We start from the raw sequence: 26,195 nt of genomic DNA on the forward strand, positions 1-26,195 counted from the left end.
TAAACTCACTGCCCTCTAAGGTTCCTGTCTAATCTCTCCAGTTGTTGTTGTCAGTTTGATCCTATACAGATAGTTCTTAAAAGAGCATAAGGTTCAAGGCAGACATTTTTTACTAGTTAAACTTAACTATTGCTTGGTTTTAAGAAGACATCAGGGGATAGTTTTGATTTAAGGTTTAAAGACTATCTCAGAGCAATAGTTTCAGGGGTTCATCCAACTTTCATGGTTTCAGGAAGCCTGGAGGCCATAAGAATTTGAAATTCTGTTTGGGATCTTCCCTCTTTTGATCAGGATTCTTCTACAGAATCTTTTATCAAAATGCCCAGTAATAGCCAGGCACCATCTAGTTCTTCTGGTCTCATAACAAAAGAGGCAGTTATTCATGGGGGCAATTAGCCACACATTCCCTGTCTTCCTTCTGTTCCTGATATTCCTTCTTCCTCTGCTGCTCTAGGTGAATAGAGACCAACTGCGCCTTGGATGGCTGCTTATAAGCTTTTAAGACCCCAGGCACTACGCAAGGAACTAAGAGGTAAAACAGAAGCACTGAACATGTTATTAGGCCAATTAACTGGGATGTCCCATGAAACCATGAGCCTAAACCTCCAAAGCAAGGAACCGAATTCCATGAGGATTTTGGCTGTACATAAGCAGCCTCAGTAGCTACTCCCTTTTTTTTTTTTCGTCGTTGTTGTAAATATGTCTATCACACAAAGTTGGCAAATTCAACTTTTACAGCTGTACAACTTACTGACAGCAATTACACTAATCGGCTGTGCAAGCCTACCCTTAATAAATGTGTATTTCCATCTCCATTAACTCCCCCTCCCCCCGATCCTGCTCCTGGTAACCACTAATAAACTCTGCTCTCTGTATGTCCTTTTCTTGTCTTTTTATATGAGTGAGGTCATACAGTATTTATTCTTTTGTGATTGACTTATTTCACTCAGCATAATGTCTTCAAGCTCCATTCGTGCTGTAGCTTGTATTAAGACTTCATTTCTGCTGCTGCCTGAGTAGTATCCCATTGTATGTATGTACCACATTTTGTTTATCCATTCATCTGTTGATGGGCATTTAGGCTGTTTCCACCTTTTCGCTATTGTGAATAGTGCTGCAATAAACACTGGTATACAAGTCTCTGAGTCTCTGCTCTCAAGTCTTTTGGGTATATACCTAGGAGTGGAATTGCTGGGTCATATGGTAGCTCTATTTTTATTTTTTGAGGAACCACCGCACTTTTTTCCACAATGGCTGCACCAGTTTGCATTCCCATCAGCAATGGGTAAGGGTTCCAATTTTCCCACAACCTTGCCAAAATGTTATTTTCTGTTTTTTTTTTTTTTTTGTCTTAGTCATCCTAGTGGGAATGAAATGGTATATCACTGTGGTTTTGATCTGCATTTCTCTGATCGCTAATGACGCTGAGCATCTCTTCCTGATTCGGTGGCCATTTGAATGTCCTATTTGGTGAAATGTCTATTGTCCATTTTATGGCTGGGTTACTTATTTATTGTTATTAAGTTGTCAAAGTTTTATATATATTTTGGTTATTAGGTTCTTGTCAGATATATGGTTTCCGAAGACCAGTGGTTTTAAATAGCAGTAAAACCCATACATTTTCCAAGTTGTACTTTATCAAGAACCCCAAAATATAAACAAACAAAAGGGGGAGCTGCTCATGTTGCATGAAGGCTAAGGAGCCCAGACCCTACCCACTCAGCCTGGATGGACCTCAGGAACCCAGTTTGAAAACCACAGGAGTAGATTAAGTCAGAGAGGCTCTTCCAAAGCTCGTAGACCCTCTCATAAAGCATTCCAGTGGGTGGGGGGGGGCAGAAGGAGGAAATCGGCACTGACCTAATGCTCCCCATGGTGCGTGGTAATTCACATATTGTATGTCACTGAAATCCTTGCAACAGCAACACAAGGTGAATTAGGCTACAAGAATGGTTAGCTGGCATCTGTTGAAAAGAAGCAGAACTGGGGTGTGGACAGAGGGTTTTCTGACTCCAAACCTGGTGTTCCCCATCCTTGCCAAGATGCTCCTCTAGGTATGTGGAATATTGGTCCGAATCAATTAACTTCCTTGAATTTTAAATATAAATGCATGTGAATATATATGAAAGGGGAAATGTCTCGAAGACCATACCCCCAAAACGATCATTAGTTATCTCTGTATGATGACAGTGTGGATGATTTTCAGTCTGTTTATCTACATTTTCTAATTTTCCTATAATGAAGAGATACTGCTTATGTGAAACAGTCACTGCCTATTAAAAATGGTTTTAATAATTCATAATTGACACACCCATGTTGGGTTTCTATAGGAAATCAGGGGCTTGGTGACAGGTAGTATCCCTGACCTTTTAGAGTTGACAGTAGAAATAACAACCCCAAATCCCACAAACTCTCTCTTGGGGTGGAGATTCCTGGACTGGCCTATTGGACAATTCTGACGGTCATTTAAGTTCTCTGAAGCCAGTTCTGGGAAGGGTGCTGTTTTAGAAGTAACAGCAAGTCCCTGAGACCCCTCCCAAAGGTATGCCTCTCCTCCTGGCCCCCTCAGCTGCCTTGTATAGAAGGGGAGTATCTAATAAAAATAATGATGGTCCCAGGGCCCTGGACCAGAGGCCCTCACTCCCCAGTGCTCCAGCTTCAGCCCAGTAGGACCTATAGAGAGCAAGCCCTTCAGTCAGACCAGCTAAACTCTCTGCCCCACCCTGCGGGCCCTCCAGGAACAAGAGCAAATATGGAGATCACAGCATTACTCCACAGCGCTACTCCAGGAGAGAAAATGATGCCACTCTGAAGGCAGGACTGGCTTTGGTCAAGGCAGGAGCCAGGGTGAGGTGGGGCAAGGCGTGCCAGCTGCTTCCCTGTATTATTCATGCCAGCTCTACCAGCAGAAATCTTCTAATATTTAACATGCCACCTCAAGGTAAAGTGCAGCAGCCTGCAACAGCTGTAGAGAAGCCTGCACAGAATGACTTGTGGGCTGAGAGGCAAAGAGACTCTGGCTTTGGGAGGGAGGACCAGAATGGTGGACAGGAGACAATGCTAAGGGCGGCGTCAGAAGGCTGCCCCTGACTGCTTCTCTGGAAAGGGTAGGAGATGGGAGATGTTCCCAAACATGGGGCATGATGGTGCACAATCAACCCGAGTCCCAAACCCCCCTTTTTCAGACAAAGAAAAAGCCTGAGATGTGCCTCTACCCCACCTCTTCACCACCAGGTTCCCCAGTCCAACTTTAGCCCCAGCTCCCCCGAGCAGTAGGAAAGAAAGTCTGTCCTGACCCAGGCGAGAACGGCTAGGCAAGGAGAGGAAAGGGATAGCCACATCTATCTCCAAAAAGGAATAAATCCACGAGGGAAGAAGCTCTTCAAATGTCTACCGGTCCCGGAGCCTTGAAACAGAAAGAACGCCCCTCATGCCCATCCCCGGTGACTTCATACAGGCCTCACCCCAGATGACTCTGCGCTCCCCTGCAAGGCTTGGGAGGTGTCACCACCGTTTGTCACTTGGATATTTCCCGAGCATTCCTGGGGATGCCTGGCCGTCTCCCTGAAACCCCCAGCGAAAAGGAAACAGCGAGGTGTCTACTCCAAGATTCATACAAGTCCTCCAATATCCCATCTGCCTTTCCTGCTGTCAATCTGAGAAAACTAAAAAGGAGTATTTTTCAGCCCCATTAGGAGCCTCTGCTCTCCACCCGTCTCCGCACTGACCCCTCTAGGCAGCGCCCTCTGGCTTGCCTGGGATCTGTCTGTCATTTTCACCTGACAAAAGCGTGTCGGCGGGGCGCGGCGACCGTGACCCCTGCATTTCTCCCAAAGGAGAGAGGCGCGTGTCCCCGCGGCGCGCCCATTCGGGGCCTCTGCAAACGCGACTAACTGGGAACAAAGCGGCCGGGGCGCGGCAAGACGCAGCCCCCAGCGGACCCCCATGCGCCCCAGCCCTCCCGGCCCCGCCCGCCGGTCTCCGGCGCTCCGGCCCGGCCCCCGCGAGCTGCCGCCTGGGGTGGGGGCACCCCCAGGACACGCCCGCGTCCTGTGCCACCCGCTTGCAGGCGTCCTCGGCAGCTACTGTACCTGCTAAATTTAGCGGCCGCCGGGTATTAATAGCTAGAGCGGTCGGGGCCGGGCGCTGCAGGGGCGCGCAGCCCGGGGACGGGGGCGGAGGAGGAGGAGGGAGAGGAGACCCGAGGGGAAGAAGGCCACTTACACCACCAGCCTGGAGATGATCCATGACACCATGGCGGGCAGTCGGGCGGGCGCGGCCCGGGCACCACGGCACGGCTGGGCTGCGGGCGGCTCGGGCTGCTGCTGCGCTCCCGGCACGTCCGTCCCCGCACGGCCGCTGCCGCCAGACTGAGCGCACCCGCCGCCCTGCCCGGCGCTCGCGCGTCGGCGCAGCCGCGGCACGTTCCGGCGGCGCGGCGGCCGCCCCAGCCCCCCGGGGCTCCGCGGGCCCGCGGCGATTGGGCGGCGAGGCGGTCAGGGCACTAGCGGGACCCGCCCCGCCCGCGCGCTCTGGCCGCTGCTGAATTCGGGCGCGCCCTCCGTGGTGCAGCGGCCGTGCAAATGAAGCCCTGCGTGGCCCAGTTGGCAGGGCAGAGACTCGGGTGCCGCCCACCCTCAGTATTACAGGGAGGATCTGAGGCCTGAACACAGCCCCTGGGAATCCGTCTACACCTGTTCTGCTTGGGATAGTGTCATCCCTCACTCGGACATTGCGTTTGCCTCCTGTAGCCGCAACTGACTCTTCCAATCCGGCCTCCACACTGCGTTATCTGCATAAGAAGCAAACCTGGGCCTGTGTCTCTTCTATTTACAATTCTAGAGCCCTTGCATGACTGGGCCCCTGATTACAACCTCATCGCTACTGTTGTCGTTGTGTACCGTGGAGTGAATTCGGACTCACAGCGAGGCTATAGGACACAGCAGAATTGCCGTGTAGTGGTTCCTAGACTAATCATTACGGTAGAAGATGGAGGCTGGTGGGTGCGCGGCTAGGGGGTTTGAACCTCCGACCTTGTTAGCAAAGGTCAGTAGCTGAGTGCTTTATCGCCACTCACCAAACCAAACCCGTTGCGGTGGAATCCAGACCCTATAGGACAGAGTAGAACTGCCCCATATGGTTTCCGAGGAGCACCTGGTGGATTTGAACTGCCGAACGTTTGGTTAGCAGACATAGATCTTAAGCACTATGGTACCAGGGTTCCCTTATCACCACTACCATCCCCTAAATACCCTCTAGCTCTTCTTATCTGAGGCATTTGGGTTTATGTACGTGCTGTTCCTTCTCCTGTTTATACACTCCATTCCTCACCTTCTGCATTGGTTTGGGTCAAGTACTTCACCTTCTTCAAGGCTCAACTGAAAGGCTACTTCCTACGGAAATTCTTTCCTGAGGGGCTGCGCCAGCATTTCTCTGCGGGAGCAGCTCCAGGATAGAATCTGGCTAGAAGTAGAGCTGGAAGTTGCCTTTGCCTACCACCAGCGCCCTGCTGAGCCATAGTGGAGTCTTAGACAAAAGGAAAAAATGTGTGCCCCATATACACATTTTATGCATTTTTTAAAATATTGCTTTCAATATTATTTGCCTTGATTGCTAGATTTTACGGCATGCCCTTAAATTTTTGCACTGAGTGCCTGCCTCACCTCACCCTAATTCCAGCCCCACAAAACACATTATTCTGTTATTCCTAGAAAACCTTTGTCCACTGTCTCCTTGGCTTGCCCCTGCCTTTCCCATCCCCTAACTAGGTTAGGTCCTGCATGGAGCTCTCTCAGGGCCCTCTTCTCTTTGTTGACCTGTTAGGTATGCATAATTCAGTGTCTCAGAGGAGAGGCACGGGAGAAAGCCAAGGTGAAACCTTCTTTAAAGGAACCCTGCCCAAGAGGCTTCCTATCAGGACCACGGTGACCTCAGACCTTGGCAGAAACAGGCAGGAAATGTACCTTCAGATGTAGTAGAAGGTATGGGCATGTGTGTGTGTGCGTGTGTGTGCGCGTGTCCTCACACATGCTTTAGACAGAAGAAAGCCCACGATGAGGAGACTGCAGAGGAAACATCCCCTGTGATAGGAGTCTTCAAAGAACCCATAAAACAGCTCACAGGAAAAAGTCACCTTGGAATACCCATTAGGCAGACAGAACTCCAAAGCCAGATGAGGACGAGACCAAGGAAGTAGAACCCTCCTACCTATCCCACTCCCCTCCACCCATGCCCCTCCCTGAAGAGGTCAGAAAATTCTCTTAGCCATCTTGCGGGGTGGATGAGGCCAGAACATTGTGCTCAAAGGAGATGCTGTGGTGGGAGAAGACAAGAAGCTGACTGCATGCTGCATCCTTCCCCTAAAGTGTGCCCCACATGGGGACCTTTACCTATAAATGAATTCCAGGTTTAACTACTGCAGAACTGTCCCATAGGATTTTCAAGTCTGTGTAAATCCTTATGGAAGTAGATTTCCACATCTTTCTCCTGTGGAGCGGCTAGTGGGTTTGAATGGCTGACCTTTGGTTAGCAACCCAGCGCTTAACCAGTGAGCCACCAGGGCTCCTACTCCAACTTTAGAGATGGTCATTTTCTTGCATGTCCTCACTGCTTTGACTGCTTCATGTGTGACCAGCAGATGTCAGCTGAGCCACAGTTCCCTCCGAGGATTTTTTAAATTGAGAATAGGAAAAAGAGACTTCCACTTTCATCCATGAAAGTCAGCTGCCATGGAAATTGTCCTCCCACTGCAAACAACTAGAAAACCAGAAAAACAAACGTGTGTAAAACAACTGTTTTCAAGCATTGAGCAATAAGCAGCACAGAACTGTAATAACTATGTTTGGATGCGTTTAGGAAGCTTCTACGGCTTTGCCTTGGTCGAGCTGTGCTGAATTCCTGTGTCGAGTGTTGTCTTTCCCTTCACCGAAGTTACCACTTGTCTACTATCTAGCTAGTGATTTCCTCTCCCCACCCCTCCTCTCCCTTGTAACCGTCAAAGATTGTTTTTTTCTTTGTATAAACCTTTCCTTGGGTTTTTATAATAGTGGTCTCTTAAATATTTGTCCTTCTGTGATTGACTTATTTCACTCAGCATAATGCCCTCCAAGATTCATTCATGTTATGAGATGTTTTGCAGATTCACCATTGTTCGTTATCATTGTGTAGTATTCCATTGTGTGTATGTACCATCATTTGTTTATCCATGCATCTATTGATAAACACTTAGGTTTTTTCCATCTTTTTGTTATTCAAATAATGCTGCAATGAACATAGGTGTGCATACGTCTATTTGTGTGATGGCTCTTATTTCTCTAGGATTTATTCCTAGGACTGGGATTGCTAGATTGTATGGTATTCTATTTCTAGCTTTTTAAGGAGGTGCCATATCATTTTCTGTAGTGGTTGTACCATTTTGCATTCCCACCAGCTTGCATAGGAGTTTCAGTCTCCCTGTAACCTCTCCAACATTTGTTATTTTCTGTTTTTTTTTTTAATTAATGCCAGTAATGTTGGGGTGAGATGGTATCTCATTGCATTTTTGATTTGCATTTGCTAAATTACATAATGCTAGTGAAAGATATGGTGAAACCCATGTGAGATTGTCCACTCCAGATTAGTAAGTAGGCACAAGTAGGGCCGTGCCTACCTTGCTTACTGTAAGCCTGGGCGTACCTTGCTCACTGGCTAATCTGCCCCTGCCTGTGGTGCATTGTGCTTCATGACACAAAGGTGCAGAGCCAAAAATTGTATGATGATATGGATGTATCCTATAGCATTGGCCTTGGGAAGTGTTTGGATAGTGTTTAGCTAGGAAGCAAGATTTGAAGTGTACAGAGTCAGAATCTAGCCTACGGGATAGTCTTGTAATCATCCAGTTGTAAGTGGAGGATTCAGTTCTTACCAGTGCCTGGTCAGAACAATTCTCTTCCTTCAGGAATATACTCAATAATGCCATGTATACAATTATAAATGCACATATCCATTTTTTACTCTTTCAATGTGTGTGATGTGAAATAGAATGTATCGGAATTTCTGTCTGTAGAGTACAAACCTGTAACAATGTTACAAAGAGCAAGCAACTCTATATATGAAGTCATATGTTTTATGAGTTCCAACTATAAATAATTGAAACATATTTAGAAACACTTAAGAATTTAAGTTTAGAAACATATAAGAATCAACCATGCTAGGATGAATACTGAATTATGTTTCTATACTTTCCACAGAGAATGGTAATACAAAATTATTGTCAAATGGAGAAAGACAAAAGAGTATGTTGCTAGAAAAGGTAGAAAAATAGAGGAGTGTTAAACAATTAATAAAATTATGATGTTATTTTTTACTGACCTTAGTGACATTTGTGGTCCTTTTCAACTTTTAAAAATTTGTAATTTGTTGTGATTTCTTTTCTCATCCTAAGCAAATGTCGACATTTGTACTTAATTTTGCGTTCATAGTTTTGGAGACTCAGCTCCCAAACTGTGTAAGTTTTAGGCCTCACAAATCATGGACCTGCCCCTACATATTTTATTATATTTAATTTGTATTCCACACTGTGTTCAATAAGGCTGTATTGCATCTGTTAATTGGCCATATGTGTTTCTTCTTTTGAGAATTGCCTTTTCTCATTCCTTGCTATTTTTCTATTGAAGTGGGATTTATTTTATTTTATTTTTTGCCATTTCTTTATTGGTTTGCAAAAGTCTTCTGTGTAAGGATACCAACTTTTTGTCTCTTATGTATAATTTTTCCAGTCTGTCATTTGCATTTTAAATTTGAGTTTGTTTTTATTTTTGCTTTTTTTAAAAAAGTGGTAAATATACATGTAACAAAACATTCGCATTTCAGCATTTTTTAACGTACAGTTCAGTGACATTCTTCATGTTCATCTGGTTGCTCACCCATCACCACTATCTGTTTCCAGATTTTCCATCACCCTTAACAGAGGCTCAGGGTCTTTCATGCAAGGAGTCTCCCTTTCTCCCTCCCTCCTGCCTGCCCCTGGTAACTATCAATAACTTAGGTCTCTATACACTTGCCTATTCTAGACATTTCATGGAAGTGAGATCATACAATATCCTTTTGTGATTGATTTATTTATTCAATATGATGTTTTCAAGATTCATCCATGTTGTAACATACATCAGAACTTCATTTCTCTTTATGGGTGAGTTGTATCCATCATATGTATGTACCACATTTTGTTTATCCACTGATCTGTTGATGGACATTCAAGCTCTTCCCACCTTTTGGATATTGTGAAAAGCATTACAATGAACACTGGTGTACAAGTATCTGTTTGTGTTTTCAAATTTTGGGGGTATGTATCTAGTAAAGAAATTGCTGAATCATATGGTACGTCAAAAATGAAATGGAATGCATAAACATCGATATCTTAGGCATTAGTGAGCTGAAATGGACTGGTATTGGCCATTTTTAATTGGACAATCATATAGTCTACTATGCTGGGAATGACAATTCGAAGAGGAATGGTGTTGCATTCATTGTCAAAAAGAACATTTCAAGATCTATCCTGAAGTACAACGCTGTCAGTAATAGGATGATATCCATACGCCTACAAGGAAGACCAGTTAATACAACTATTATTCAAATTTACGCACCAACCGCTAGGGCCAAAGATGAAGAAATACAAGATTTTTATTAGCTACTGCAGTCTGAAATTGATCGAACATGCAATCAAGATGCATTGATAATTACTGGTGATTGGAATGCAAAAGTTGGAAACAAAGAAGAAGGATCAGTAGTTGGAAAATATGGCCTTGGTGATAGAAACAATGCCGGAGATCAAATGATAGAATTTTGCAAGACCAATGACTTCTTCGTTGCAAATACCTTCTTTCACCAGCATAAATGGCGACAATACACATGGACCTCGCTAGGTGGAGCACACAGAAATCAAATTGACTACATCTGTGGAAAGACACGATGGAAAAGCTCAATATCATCAGTCAGAACAAGGCCAGGGGCTGACTGTGGAACAGACCATCAATTGCTCATATGCAAGTTCAAGCTGACACTGAAGAAAATCAGAGCAAGTCCACGAGAGCCAAAATACGACCTTGAGTATATCCCACCTGAATTTAGAGACCATCTGAAGAGTAGATTTGACACACTGAACACTACTGACCGTAGACTAGACGAGTTGTGGAATGACATCAAGGACATCATCCATGAAGAAAGCAAGAGGTCACTGAAAAGACAGGAGAGAAAGAAAAGACCAAGATGGATGTCAGAGGAGACTCTGAAACTTGCTCTTGAGCATCGAGCAGCTAAAGCAAAAGGAAGAATTGATGACATAAAAGAACTGAACAGAAGATTTCAAAGGGCCTCTCAAGAAGACAAAGTGAAGTATTACAATGACATGTGCAAAGAGCTGGAGATGGAAAACCAAAAGGGAAGAACATGCTCGGCGTTTCTCAAGCTGAAAGAATTGAAGAAAAAATTCAAGCCTAGAGTTGCAATAGTGAAGGATTCTATGGGGAAAATATTAAACGACGCAGGAAGCATCAAAAGAAGATGGAAGGAATACACAGAGTCATTATACCAAAAAGAATTAGGCGATATTCAACCATTTCAAGAGGTGGCATATGATCAGGAACTGATGGTACTGAAGGAAGAAGTCCAAGCTGCTCTGAAGGCATTGGGGAAAAACAAGGCTCCAGGAATTGATGGAATATCAGCTGAGATGTTTCAACAAACAGATGCAGCGCTGGAGGTGCTCATTCATCTATGCCAAGAAATATGGAAGACGGCTTCCTGGTCAACTGATTGGAAGAGATCCATATTTATGCCTATTCCCAAGAAAGGAGATCCAACCGAATGTGGAAATTATAGAACAATATCATTAATATCACACACAAGCAAAATTTTGCTGAAGATCATTCAAAAACGGCTGAAGCAGTATATCAGCAGGAAACTGCCAGAAATTCAGGCCGGTTTCAGAAGAGGACGTGGAACCAGGGATATCATTGCTGATGTCAGATGGATCCTGGCTGAGAGCAGAGAATACCAGAAGGATGTTTACCTCTGTTTTATTGACTATGCAAAGGCATTCGACTGTGTGGATCGTAACAAACTATGGATAACACTGGGAAGAATGGGAATTCCAAAACACTTAATTGTGCTCATGAAGAACCTTTACATAGATCAAGAGGCAGTTGTTCGGACAGAACAAGGGGATACTGATTGGTTTAAAGTCAGGAAAGGTGTGCGTCAGGGTTGTATTCTTTCACCATACCTATTTAATCTGTATGCTGAACAAATAATATGAGAAGCTGGACTATATGAAGAAGAACGGGGCATCAGGATTGGAGGAAGACTCATTAACAACCTGCATTATGCAGATGACACAACCTTGCTTGCTGAAAGTGAAGAGGACTTGAAGCACTTACTAATGAAGATCAAAGACCACAGCCTTCAGTATGGATTGCACCTCAACATAAAGAAAACAAAAATCCTTGCAACTGGACCAATGAGCAACATCATGATAAACGGAGAAAAGATTGAAGTTGTGCAGGATTTCATTTTACTTGCATCCACAATCAACAGCCATGGAAGCAGCAGTCAAGAAATCAAAAGACACATTGCATTGGGCAAATCTGCTGCAAAGGGCCTCTTCAAAGTGTTGAAGAGCAAAGATGTCACCCTGAAGACTAAGGTGCGTCTGACCCAAGCCATGGTGTTTTCAATCACATCATATGCATGTGAAAGCTGGACAATGAATAAGGAAGACTGAAGAAGAGTTGACACCTTTGAATTGTGGTGTTGGCGAAGAATATTGAATATACTATGGGCTGCAAAAGAACAAACAAATCTGTCTTGGAAGAAGTGTGGCCAGAATGCTCCTTAAAGGCAAGGATGGCAAGACAGTGTTTTACATACTTTGGACATGTGGTCAGGAGGGATCAGTCCCTGGCGAAGGACATCATGCTTGGCAGAGTACAGGGTCAGCGGAAAAGAGGAAGACCCTCGACGAGGTGGATTGGCACAGTGGCTGCCACAATGAGCTCAAGCATAACAACGATTGTAAGGATGGCGCAGGACCTGGCAGTGTTTCGTTCTGTTGTGCATAGGGTCGCTATGAGTCGGAACTGACTCGATGGCACCAAAAAACAACAACAACATGGCACATCTGTTTAACTTTTTGAGGAGCCACCAAACTGTTTTCCTCAGCTGCTGCACCGTTTTACAATCCCCTCAGCAATGAAGGAGGGTTCCAGTTTCTCCACATCCTCACCAGCACCTGTTGTTTTCGTTCTTTAATCATAGCCATCCTCGTGGGTGTGAAGTGATATCTCATTGTGGTTTTGCTTTGCATTCCCCTAGTGACTAATGATATTGAGCATCTTTTTATGTGCTTGTTGGCCATTTGTCTTTCTTCTTTGGTGAAATGCCTATTCAAGTCTTTTGCCCATTTTCTGATTGAGTTGTTTGCCTTTTTGTTGTTAAGTTGTAGAAGTTCTTTACATATTCTGGACATTAAACCCTTATTAGATATATGGTTCCCAAATATTTTCTCCCACTCTGTAGATTACCTCTGTTCGAATCTGCCAGGTGCTCCTTGGAAACTCTACAGGGCAGTTCTACTCTGTCCTATAGGGTCGCTATGAGTCAGAATCGAGTCAGGGGCAGCGGGTTTTTTTTGGATGGTATATTTTGACATACAAGGTTTAAAAATATATGTTCATTTATATTTTATCATAATAGAGCAATTGGTCTTTATCTCTAATGTAGAAACTACCTTTCATTCCTATTCCATTTTATGTTTTTCATTTAGAGCAAATGTTTCAATCTTATCAGATTATCTTTAATCCCGACTCTGCTATCAGTGGTATCAACTGTCATGCTCAGTGTATCTGTTAGATCGTTTTCAGCTGCAAGTAAGAGACCACCCAACCAAACAATAGGAGTTTGTTTTTCTCACATAACGAGAAGTCCAGCAGAAAGTTATAGGTTTAACAGCTCAACAGTATCAGGGTCCTGAGTTGGCAGCATGGAGCCCAGGAACAGGAGGCAGGTCCAGGAAGTCCTGGGAAGCTGATTCATGGGAATAGATCAGCCAAGGAGAAGTGTGAGTCCGTGGTCTCTCTTCAAGCAATGTTAGGCATCCCTTCACTTACTGGGTGAGGGAACATGTTCTACTGGCTTGAAGGTTCAGGTTGAGAGGCTATGAGCACAGGAAAATGCAGGGAGCCAGATATTAGCTCAGTACTTTACTAGTTTGGGATAAATTTCATGACTTCTCTGAGCCTCTGTATCTTCATTATTAAATGGGGATAATGATACTTACCTTGTGTTGTTTTTGAAAAGATTAAATGTGATAACCTCAATGTAGTGACTTTTAAAATGGCTACAAATTCTTTCACATTCCTGCCATCAAGAGGTGGTGTCTATGTCCCATCCTGATGAATCAGGGTGAGATTCAACCAGTATTTTTCAGAAGAAGTGATACTATATGACTTACAAGGCAAAGTCATAAAAGGACATGTAGCTTCCACTTTATTTCCTACTCATTCTTGAAGCTCTAAGCCAGTAGGCTCATGAAAGTAGTGTGATTACCCTGAGGCTGCCATGGTATGAGGAAGCCCAAGGCACATGGAGAGGCCACATGTAGGTGCTCCAGTTGAGAGCGCAGGCTGAGCCCAGCTTTCAAATCATGATAGCCTGGCATCAGACATTGAGTGAAGAAGCCTCCAGATGGTTCCAGCCCCTCCAGGTGATTAGAGTCACTCTACCCATTTGAGACTTCCTACCTGAGTCTCTGTTTATCTCTTAGTACAGCAACAGCCATGCTATGCCCTGTCCAAATTCCTGACCCACAGAATCTGTGAATATAATGAAGTGGTGGTTTTATGCCACTAAGTTTTGGGGTAGTTTGTTACATAGAAGTAGATAGGTAACCAGAATGCCTTATAAAGCGCCATGTACAATAAAAGAATTGGGATTTGAATTTATCTCTGATTCTCCAGACCATGAACTTTCTACTTCACTAGTGGTTCCTGAGGACTACAGCCTGGCAGGAACAGCATTTTCAGTGAGAAAAATCAGTATAATGCAGTGAATTGGTCTTTTTAAGAGACCATCTCTTATTCTGAGAGTATGCCTCTCCCACATTTGGAGTTATTAATATGTTCTTTCTTTTATGACAAAATGGTGATAGCAATTAGTGGTTGTGGTTTTATTAATGTCTTATGTAACAAAGTTAAAAGCTACCAAACTTAGGTCATTCCTTTCATTTACATTATTATTTTCCATTTATATAAGCTTCACTGGTCTTTGAAACTCAAAAGTGGGAGCCACTGCTCTGCTGTATTCCTTGACTACAATAGAATAAGTGGTGGAAACTTGACAATTGCAGGGCTTTGTGTTTTCTTTAAGGAGCCCTGGTAGTGCAGTGGCTAAAGTGCTCAGCTGCTAACCAAAAAGTGGGTGGTTCAAACCCACCAGCCTCTCCTTAGGAGAAAGATGTGGCAGTCTGCTTCCATAAAGATTACAGCCTTGGAAACCCTATGGGGCAGCTCTACTCTGTCCTATAAGGTCCCTATGAGTTGGAATTGACTCAGTGGGTTTGGTTTTGGTTTTAGTGTTTTCTATAGTTGTTCCCTATTTCCCTATAGGACTAGCACATGTGTTCATTTTAATTTATATCCCACATGTTTTCAAAAAGGATTCAAGGCAGCACGATAGTTTTTCCACTGGCATGCGCCAGACTCTTATAACATTACGTAGTCATATGGAACCCTTCCCCAGGCACCAACAGGATTCAAACAGCTAGAAGCTGATAGATGAGGGATCACCTTGTACTCTCTGTTGAAGCAGAGCTGCTGTGGTGCCCTTTGGCAGGGCTCAGCAGGGAAAGGCAGAGATTGAGACTGGAGACCTTTGGCCCTTATCCAGGCTCAGCCCCCAGCTGTGGGCTGGGAGCTGTGGCTTCTTCTGTTTCCAGGGGCGTGGCTCTTCAGACAGCAATCTTTAGACTGTAAAGCTTTATTTTAGGAGTCACCTCTTCTCAGGTGGTTGGTCCTTTTTATAGAGGATACCCACTGTGGACCTTCCTTGGGAGGTTGGTACAACAGACAGATTGAGTCCAACCTCTGGAATCAGAGTAACAGGGTTCAAAGTGGACCTTACTAGGCTACTTATTAGCATGATGGTTAAGGTTGTGTGTCAACTTGGCTGGGCCATGATTCTCAGTGGTTTGGCAGTTATATAATGATGTAGTTTGGCAGTTATGTAATGATATGGTATGGCAGTTATATAATGAGGTAGTCTTCCTTCATGATGTGATCTGATGTGATCAGCCAATTGGTTGTAAGGGAAGTTTCCTCGGGGGTGTGGCCTGTATCCAATATATATGTTGATGTTTGGGCAAAGTTCACTCGCTTGCTCTGGATCCTGTTTCCAGCAAATCATCATCTGACTTCCAGTTCTTGGAACTTCCACCAGCAGCTTGTGGTCTGACCTGCTGACTTTGGGATTCACCACCTCCACAGCCCTGTGAGCCAGCAGCTTGTGGTCTGACCTGCTGACTCTGGGATTCACCATCTCTACAGCCCTGTGAGCCAGCAGCTTGTGGTCTGACCTGCTGACTCTGGGACTCACCACCTCCACTGCCCTCTGAGCCAGCAGCTTATTGTCTGACCTACTCACTTTGGGATTCACAAACTCCACAGCCCTGTGAGCCAGCAGCTTGTCATCTGACCTGCTGACTTTGGGATTCGCCACCTCCACAGTCCTGTGAGCCAGCAGACTACCGTCTGGCCTGCCTATTCTGGGTTCATCAGCCGCTGAAACCATGTGAGTCAGGAGAAGCCTCTAGCCGACATCTGACCTACGGACTTTGGGACTTTTCAGCCTCCACAACCACGTAAGCCATTTCCTTGAGATAAATCCTCCTTCTCTCTTTCCCTCCACCACTCTCTCTCTCTCTCTATGTGCCTCACTAGTTTTTCTTATCTAGAGAACCCAGCCTCAGACACTAGGTATGTCATGACTTTGGGCCAGCTACTTAACCTTTTTGTGGCTCAGTTTCTTCATATGTGAAATGGAGCTAATAGTAATAGTACTTACTTCATAAGGTTATTGTGAGAAGTAAGCAAGTTAATAAAGCACTTAAAACAGTGCCTGGGAAATAAAATTTAAGATCATATGAAGATCCCCCACCCACCCTCAAGGATGGCTAAAATCACAAAGACTGACATTACCAAATGCTGGTGAGCATAAGGAGCAACTGAAACTATTATACATTGTTGCCAGGAGTGTAAAATGATATAATCACTTTGCAAAACTGTTTGGTAGTTTCTTGAAAAGTGAAATATGCACCTAAAATGCCGAAATATGAAATAATGGATAAATCTTAATTAATAAAAAAGCAATGGTCAGGACCTCCTGACCCCACAAGATGCCTACCCCATTTGTCTTTGGAGTCCTCAAAGGACAGCTTCACATGAGCTCACAAACCTCTCTATCCACTATGGTTCTCACACAGCATCTACCATGCCCCACCTTTCCTGTTCCAAAGACCTGAGAGAGTGTCACTGTGGCCACTGCCAATGGTGCCCTTGGGAAATAGAAACCATTGGCCAAAGGAGTTGCCTCCTAGGCTCCTGGTTTCACTCTCCCACATGCTAAAGCAGATCTGAGTTCTGTCTGGAGAGTCAAGGATGCCCTCCTCCCCCTCACCAACACCACACATCATCCAAGACAATATATATTTTACCTTTGTTAGAGGGATTTGATGTTATTCAAATGTGGGAGCTGGTTAAAAAGTCTCTGTAAGGCTGTTGTCTCTGATGCTGGAGTGTGTAGCCGGCAGGCCAGTTGGGAAGGGAAGATGAATATAAAGTGGGGAAGAATCCACAAGCATGAGCTGAAACCCACAAGGATGGACTGAAACCCAAGTCAGTTACTCACCACCTCCGACCTTTATGAAGGGTACCCTGTAGGAGAAACTGGCACCCTTTGTCATGGAGCTAAACACACCGCTGGCTCAGGAGTTGGAGAAATGGAAGGAGGAAACAGAGAAGGTAGAGAAGTTGCAGGCCTGGATGCTGCCCCCTGTCAACAAGGTAACCAGATAAGCAACAGCTTGCAATAGGGTAGCCTTCCCTGACCATCCATATGTAAAAAATTATATGGCTGCTGCTTCCCTCTGTCCTTCAAATCTCAGAAAAGCCTCCTGTGGCCCACCCTCAGGAGAAAAGTACAGGAGAGGGAATTCTGGGAAATGCAGGTCAGCCTAGCCAAGCTGACACATTGCAAAGTCACTCTGAATCTGCAATTTCATGTCTTAAAGGGAGACACATTCATTATGTTATTCTCTACATTTTTTGTAAGTGTGAAATGTTTGATAACAGTTTAAAATGCTTCTCACAGCTGGAGAATCGTAAACATTTTGGTTATACTTGTCCCTAACCTCTGTGGCTTGTATACATTCAGAATCATAAATGTGACAATGGAGACCCCAGATCACCCAGCCAGCGTGGGGCAACACTGGGACCCAGGACCAGCGTCTATGCTCTTTCCTCCAGACCAGACTGTCCTCAACAAAGACAAGTGATCTAGAGAGGTGGCTGTCACAGTGTACTATCTTTTCTACTTAATTTTTTTAATCATCTGTCTCCCATCATTAAAATATAAGCTCCATAATGCGAGTTTATTTGCCCATTTTGTACACTGCTGTATCCTCAGAACCTAGAACAATGACCAGCACATAGCAGGTGCTCAATAAATAACTTGTTGAATGAATGAATAAATGTTCTAACAGAAAAAAAAAAGGATTATATTTCTTACATCACATGGAAGCTTTGGATACAATCTTGTTTAACCCAACAAACCATCCCAGGAAGTTTGAAGTGAGACTCCCACCCTCCAGCCTAAGGTTTCTAAATATCAGCTAATGTTCTAGAATCATAATGGTCATCATATGCCATTGACCTAAGGCCTGTATTTATAAGAGCAGAATGAATCCTAAGGAATTCAATGGCCTCCTTGAGAATTTCCATTGATTTTTTTTACAACTCCTAGTTTTCCTAGATTCATGCTTCATACATTCCACATTCTGATTACTAATGGATGTTTGCAGCTGTTTCTTCTCAGTTTGAGTCAAGCCACATCAGCAAATGAAGGTCCCAAAAGCTTAACTCCATCCACGTCATTATGGTCAACTCTACTTAGAGGAGGCAGAACTTCCCCAGTGGTATTTTGAGTACCTTCCAACCTGAAGAGCTCATCTTCCTCACTATATCACACAATGTTCCACTGCTACTGATAAGGTTTTCACTGGCCAAATCTTTCAGAAGTAGATTGCCAGGTCCTTCTTCCTAATCTGTCTTAGTTTGGAAACTCCATTGGGTGACCCTGCTGGTATCTGAAATATCGGTGGCAGAGTTTTCAGCATCACAGCAACACACAAGCCACCAGATTATGACAAGTTGACAGATGAGTGGTGGTCAGAATTGTATCCTTTCACCATACTTATTCAATCTGCACGCTGAGCTAATAATCAGAGAAGCTGGACTATATAAAGAACATGGCATCAGGATTGGAGGAAGACTCATTAACAACCTGTGATATGCAAAAGACACAACCTTGCTTGCTGAGAGTGAAGAGGACTTGAAGCACTTACTAATGAAGATCAAAGATTGGAGCCTTCCGTATGGATTACACCTCAACATAAAGAGAACAAAAATCCTCACAAGTGGACCAATAAGCAACATCATGATAAGTGGAGAAAATATTGAAGTTGTCAAGGATTTCATTTTACTTGGATCCACAATCAAAACCCATGGAAGCAGCAGTCAAGAAATCAAACTATGTATTGCATTGGGCAAATCTGGTATAAAAGACCTTTTTAAAGTGTTAGAAAGCAAAGATGTGCCTGACCTAGGCCATAGTATTTTCAACAGCCTCATATGCATACAAAAGCTGGACAATGAATAAGGAAGACCAAAGAAGAATTGATGCCTTTGAATTATGGTGTTGGCGATGGATATTGAATATACCACGACAGCCAGAAGAATGAACAAATCTGTCTTAGAGGAAGTACAGCCAGAATGCTCCTTAGAAGCAAGGATGGTAGGTCTCACGTACTTTAGACATGTTATCAGGAAGGACTGACTAGTCCCTGGAGAAGGACATCATGCTTGGAAAAGTAGAGGATCAGTGAAAAAGAGGAAGACGCTCAATGAGATGTTTTGACACAGTAGCTGCAATAATGGGCTCAAGCGTAACAATGATTGTGAGGATGGCGCAGGATCAAGCAGTGTTTTGTTCTGTTGTACATAAGATCACTATGGGTTGGAACCCACTGGAGGCACCTAACAACAACAGGTGAAAGTTTACAGAGCACTTTAGTTTCTCATTACACAATTAATACAAAAATTGTTTTGTGACATCGGTTGCCAACCCCAGGATGTGTCAACACTCTCCTCTTTTCGACCTCAGTTTTCCCATTTCCATTCATCTGGTTTTCCTGTCCCTTCCTGCCTTCTCATCTTTGCTTTTGGGGTGGTGTGCCCATTTAGTTCGTTTTTGTGTGTGTGTGTGTGTGTGTGTGTGTGTGCTTTAAGTGAAAGTTTACACATCAAGTCAGTCTCTCACATATAAACTTATATATACCTTACTACATACTCCCATTTACTCTCCCCCTAATGAGTCAGCCCGCTCCCTCCTTCCCATCTCTCCTTTGGTGACTGTTTTGCCAGTTTTTAACCCCCTCTACCCTCCCATCTCCCCTCCAGACAGGAGATGCCAACACAGTCTCAAGTGTCCACCTGATACAAGTAGCTCACTCCTCACCAGCATCTCTCTCCAACCCATTGTCCAGTCCAATCCATGTCTGATGAGTTGTCTTCTGGAATGGTTCCTGTCCTGGGCCAACAGAAGGTTTGGGGACCATGACCACTGGGATTCTTTTAGTCTCAGTCAGACCATTAAGTCTGGTCTTTTTATGAGAATTTGGGGTCTGCATCCCACTGTTCTCCTGCTCCCTCAGGGGTTCTCTGTTGTGCTCCCTGTCAGGGCAGTCATCGGTTGTGGCCCGGCACCATCTAGTTCTTCTGGTATCAGGATGATGTCCATTTAGTTTTGTATACATGGTTGAACTATGTGTGTTATTGTTTTATAGACCTGTCTAATCTTTGGCTGAAGGGTGAACTTCAAAAGTGTCTTCAGTACTGAGATAAAACGGAGTCTGGGGGCCATACTCTCAGAGTTTCTCCACTCTTTGTCAGACCAGTAAGTCTGATTTTTTTTTTGACATTCTTTTTTATTTTTATTTTATTGAGCTTCAGGTGAACGTTTACAAATCAAGTCAGTTTGTCACATATAAGTTTATATACACCTTACTGCATACTCCCACTTGCTCTGAGTCAGCCCTTCCAGTCTCTCCTTTTGTGACAATTTTGTCAGCTTCCAACCCTCTCTACCCTCCCATCCCCCTCCAGACAGGAGATGCCAACGCAGTCTCAAGTGTCCACCTGATACAAGTAGCTCACGCTTCAGCAGCATCTCTCTCCTACCCACTGTCCAGTCCCTTCCATGTCTGATGAGTTGTCTTCGGGAATGGTTCCTGTCCTGGGCCAACAGAAGGTTTGGGGACCATGACCGCCGGGATTCCTCTAGTCTCAGTCAGACCATTAAGTATGGTCTTTTTGTGAGAATTTGGGGTCTGCATCCCACTGATCTCCTGCTCCCTCAGGGGTTCTCTGTTGTGCTCCCTGTCAGGGCAGTCATTGGTTGTGGCCGGGCACCATCTAGTTCTTCTGGTCTTAGGATGATGTAAGTCTCTAGTTCATGTGGCCCTTGCTGTCTCTTGGGCTCATAGTTATCATGTGACCTTGGTGTTCTTCATAAGTCTGATGTTTTTTTGAGGGTTTGAATTTCGTTCTACATTTTTTTTCCAGCTCTGTCTGAGATCCTTTATTGTGATTCCTATCAGAGCAGTTGGTGGTGGTAGCTAGGCACTATCCAGTGGTTTTGGACTCAGTCTGGTGGAGGCTGTGGTAGTTGTGGTCTATTTATCCTTTGGCATAATCTTTCCTTTGTGTCTTTGGTTTTCTTCATTCTCCTTTACTCCAGACGGGGTGGGATAAGCAGATGTATCTTAGATGGCCACTCACAAGCTTTTAAGACCCCAGATGCTACTCACCAAAGTAGGATGTAGAACAGATTCTTTATAAACTATGTTATGCCAATTGAGCTAGATGTCCCCCAAGACCATGGTCCCCAGCCTCAGTCCAGTTACTCGGCCCCTCAGGGAGTTTGGATGTGTCTATGAAACTTCTATGACTTTGCCCTGGTCAAGTTGTGCCGACTTCCTCAGTATTGTGTACTGTCTTACATTTCACCAAAGTTACCACTTACCTAATTGGGTAGTTAGTGTTTTTCCTTCCCCACCTATCCCCTCCCTCGTAACCATCAAAGACTGTTTCTTTCTGTGTGTAAACCTTTTCATGAGTTTTTATAATACTGGTCTTTGTCCTTTTGTGATTGACTTATTTCACTCAGTATAATGCCCTCCAGATTCATCCATGTTGTGAGATGTTGCACAGATTCATCATTGTTCTTTATCATTGCGTAGTGTTCCTTTGTGTGTATGTACTGTATATCTATTCATCTGTTGATGGGCATCTAGATTGTGTCCATCTTTTTGCTATTGTGAATAACGTTGCAATGAACATGGGTGCGCATATGTCTATTCATGTGACAGCTCTTATTTCTCTAGGATATAGTCCTAGGAGTGGGAGTACTGGATCATATGGTATTTCTATTTTTAGCTTTTTAAGAAAGTGACATATCGTTTTCCAAAATGGTTGCACCATTTTGCACTCCCACCAGCAGTGCATAAGAGTTCCAATCTCCCCACAGCCTCTCCATAAAGAATGTAAATTTATTTTCTCATAGTTCAGGAGACTAGGAGTCCAAATTCAGGGTGCGGATCTATGGGAAGGTCCTTCCTTACTGATAGCTCTGGGAGTTCCCTGGCATCTGCCTTCTCCCTGTGTATATCTGTGAGTCTATTCTGCTCCTTTTATAACTCAGAGTGATTAGGTTTAGGACCCACCTTACAGAGGTATGGTTTCATTAACATAACAAAAGAAACCCCCTACTTTCCAACAGGGTTATATTTACAGGTATGGGGGTAGGATTTCAACACATGTTTTTGGGAGAGGGACACAATTCAATCCATAACAACATGTCTCTGCACTCTTGGCCTGAGATTGACAGAATAGCCACCATCAGAATGTTGCTTGGCACTGTGGCAGAGAGAAGGGACACTCTGGAGAGTCTCATGCTGGCAATTAAATCTCTGGCCCAGAAGTGACACATGTCCATTGAGCTTTTATCTTATTGGCTAGAACTAGTCACTTGATTCCTTGTTACCACAGAGGAGCTGAGAAGTATAATTCTAACATATGCTCCAATGCAAGAAGCTGGAAATAACGATCACTACCACATCAGGGCACTCCTTGCCGTAACCTGTTCAGTTTGCCCCTTCCTGATAATGCCCAGGTTCCTGTTCTTCACTTCTCATCTATTAGAAGGAAAAGCTGATCTGTCCAGTATCTCATTCTTTCAGGATCCTGCTCTCTACTCTCCATGGAGACATCTTGCTAAATTGATCAACCAATTTGAACTGTGTTAATGAGTACTATTATTTCACATGGAAACCCTGGTGGTGTAGTGGTTAAGAAGCTACCGCTGCTAACCAAAAGGTAGTTCAAATCTACCAGGCGCTCCTTGGAAACTCTATGGGGCAGTTCTACTCTGTCCTATAGGGTTGCTATGAGTCAGAATCAACTTACGTCAATGGGTTAGTTTTTTTTTTTTAATATACTCATTTAATTTATTTACTGTCTGTATCTCCCAGTACAGTGTAAGTTCCCCAGAACAGTGATTTTTGTCCCCCCCCACCCCCTACCCCCGCCTGTTTTGTTCCTTCTGCTATGTTCCTGGTACTGGGAACAGTGCCTAGCACAGAGCAGGTACTCAATAAATATGTATGGAATGAATGAGTGGGAAGTGGAAGAGGGGGGCTCGAACCCACAGCATCTGCCCACCTGTCAGTGGGTTTTAGTACTGCTTTCCCCTGCACCCAGGGCTTCTTCATAGCAGCTTCCACCTAGTCCTTCTCCTGGTTGTGCTCGGCGTCGGGAAGACCTCCCCTCATCTCTCTGGCCTCGGTGTGACGCATCTTGTATATCTTACAAGACCTTGTCAGAAGCAAACCTAATCACTCTCCATTTTGCTTCTCCTGTAGCTCTGTTCACACCTAACAGGTTGTGGTGAAATGGCTTCTATTTGATTACACATCTTTCAATCACAGTAGCCTGAGAAATCCTAGAGAGCATGGGTCTGGCTTCTTCGTCTATGGTTTTTGGCTCCTTGGCTCACAGCCCTGTAGTGGGCATGTGGCAGGTGCTACATATGAGCTTGTTGAATGAATGTTGAATAAATGAATGAAAAACACAGGACAAGCTTCTAGACCTTGCCTACCTGAACAGAGCTAAACTTCCTCACCCGTTGAGCTCTGTCTCTCTTTACCTCTCTGCCATTTGTGTCTGCGTGCAGGCAGTGGCCATACAGAGGCTGAAGACAAGATGGCCCCAGCACCCCAGACTAACATCTCCCCAGGTTGGCAGCCCCAGCAGAAAGAGCCCCTGTTCTCCCCTGTACATATATTAAACCCAGGGAAGAGGCTGATCAGTCTTTACTCCTCACCCCCAGCTTCTACCCAACCTCTCTTTAGCTTTCTGACATCTTTCAAGAGAGTGTGAAGTCTCACTGGCAACCATCTAAGGGGCTCATGCTCTTCTTCACAAAGCTGGGCTGGACACATGCTGAGCAGAGTTCACTGTACAGCCCCCCGTTATCGGGGGCCTAGAGTCCTCTGGCCCAGGACCTGGAGTATGTTGATTAGATTTCACAGGTAATATCCCACTGAGGAATATGAAGGAAGTTCACACTTCCCTGCAAAACTATTGTTCGGGTAGACCTGGCTGACAAGTCCGGAAAACAAGAAGCTGTCTCTCCAAACATAAGAACCGTGCTGATTGAGAAATTCCAGCCCAGAAGGGGCCTGGTTTATCCCCCGCCTCCAGGAAACAACGTTTTGACTACTCCAGGAAAGAAGAGTCTATGACATTCATAATAATAAAAATGAGGAGAAGAAACTGTAGCTTTTGGAACCTCAGTTTCTTTATCCACGAAACTGTGATCTCCTCACACGCTTGGTCACAGCATAAAATAGAACTGAGGGAGAAGGCGCGTATGAAGCAGGTAGCACCAGGTCAGACACAAAGGAGGTGTTTTCACACCCCAGCTGCTTCCCCACCACAACCTTAACCCTACCCCACCAAGACAATAAAAACCCTCAATGATAGCTTACTGAATGAACAGGTACACATTTATCCTAGATGTTTATATTCTTTTCATTCAATAACCAGTTATTCTTTTCACAAACCAATATTTTGTCTTCACATCTCAATTGCTTTAGTTTAAGATGGTTACTGTGAATATGAGATTAAGATTAATCATTTGAGGCAGACGAGTGTGTGAAACTTGAAATTCTAGCTGCTGTAGTTTTTTTGTAGTTACCTTAGGAGCCCTGGTGGTGCAAACGGTTAAGCAATTGGCTGCTAACCACAGGAGAAGGACCTGGCTGGCAATCTGCCTGCATGAAGATTACAGCCAAGAAAACTCTATGGGGATGTTCCACTCTGCCACACGGAGTTACTATGAGTCGAAATTGACTTGACGGCACCTAAGAGCTACATGAGTCGGAATCAACTCGACGGCAGTGGGTTTTTGGTGGGTTTAAGAACAACAACAGTTGGCTTAATTTTAAGTTTACTCTCTCTGATTGGTAGACAGGAGAAGTTTAATTCAGAATTAATTAAAGCCTTCCTCCCACCCCCATACATGCAGAAGCAGCTTCTGCGGAAGCTGGACTAATTACCGCTGTAAACTCTAATTAATTCACCCATAGCCCCGTAACTATGATGAGGGCCGGATGGTCAGGTTACAGGAGAGCAATACTTGTGCAGGGCACTTGGATTTGGAGGTGGGAAGCGATTAAGCCCAGAGCCAACAATATCACAAGAAAAGGCCTAGAAAAAGCTGCTTTGTCTGTTCGTACTGTTGAGCTCATTACAGTGAATTACTTTCAGGACAACCAACCCCCAAATTACAAACTCAGTTGTGCTGCAAAATTCCTTTAGAAGCCTGTTGTTTGGACGCAGGAATGCCTTTGCCCACGAAAGCTGTGCTGCCCATACAGGCGAGGTCCTGGTTAACCCAGAAAGCAGCTGTGTCTTCCAGCCTGAATTCTGGATCCCAGGACCAGGGAGCCTGTGGTGGGATGGGAGAAGGCCCTGTTCATTGCATCTCTTTTCCAGAGCACAGAGAGCTGCCCTGGACCTGAGGGTGCTAACCTGGGGCCCGTGGACCCTTTGCTCACCCCAAAAATTTGTATAATCATTGGATTATATGTGCATAAGGGCAGTGTTCCGGGGAGTGGATCCAAAGTCTTCATGTGACTCTAGAAGATGCCATTGACAAGCACACCACCCAAAAAGATTAAGAATCCTTGTCCTAGACCTTGTTCTGAAACAAGCCAGGTGAGGATCTTGTTTCTTCCCACCTTCTGTTCTGTTTCTGCCTCCCGCTCCTGACAACTCCCCCTGGCAGCACCCCACCACTCACACAGGCCCTCCAGTGGGGGAGGGGGGGAGGAAGGCCTGAGGTGAAGGATTCACCAGCCACATAGGAGTCACCCAAAGATCTCCCGGAACCTGTTCTGGGACCATTTCTGAAAATGCAGATCCAGTTCATTCTCTAAGTGTGGTCAACATCGTAATGTTAAAGTGTCTACAGAGCTCAGGGAGCACAGCACCTAGGGCCTATGATATTTTAGGGGTCCATAAAATGATTAAATATCTTTCAGAATCAGGAGAAAAAAAACGAATATACTCTAGTCTGGGTTACGTTCAAAGATGAACGCACTGCCCTAGTGAGTGAGAACTGTGTTAGTCTGAGGGACTGGCCCATTCTGCAGACACTCATGTTATTTCTTCTTCCTGGATGGGTTCTTCTCTCTTCAGAAAAGCCTCTCTGATCTCCAGACCTTAGCAGGGCTCCTGTCCATCATACACATTGGGAGCTCTGGACCG

At 44.5% G+C, this 26,195-nt stretch overlaps 1 protein-coding gene across 1 annotated transcript in view; it reads right to left on the reverse strand.

Moving 5' to 3' along the window:
* The window catches only part of REEP1 (receptor accessory protein 1), a 125,535-nt gene extending 121,258 nt beyond the window's left edge, over nt 1–4,277 (reverse strand). The window contains exon 1 of the mRNA XM_064268812.1: nt 4,225–4,277. Coding sequence (XP_064124882.1) covers nt 4,225–4,256 — 32 coding nt within the window. The 5' untranslated portion in view covers nt 4,257–4,277. The remainder of the gene's footprint in view (nt 1–4,224) is intronic.
* Between the last annotated feature and the right edge of the window lie 21,918 nt (nt 4,278–26,195).

The sequence above is a fragment of the Loxodonta africana genome, chromosome 15, assembly GCF_030014295.1.
Source record: "Loxodonta africana isolate mLoxAfr1 chromosome 15, mLoxAfr1.hap2, whole genome shotgun sequence".
In the NCBI taxonomy this organism is placed as follows: Eukaryota; Metazoa; Chordata; class Mammalia; order Proboscidea; family Elephantidae; genus Loxodonta; species Loxodonta africana.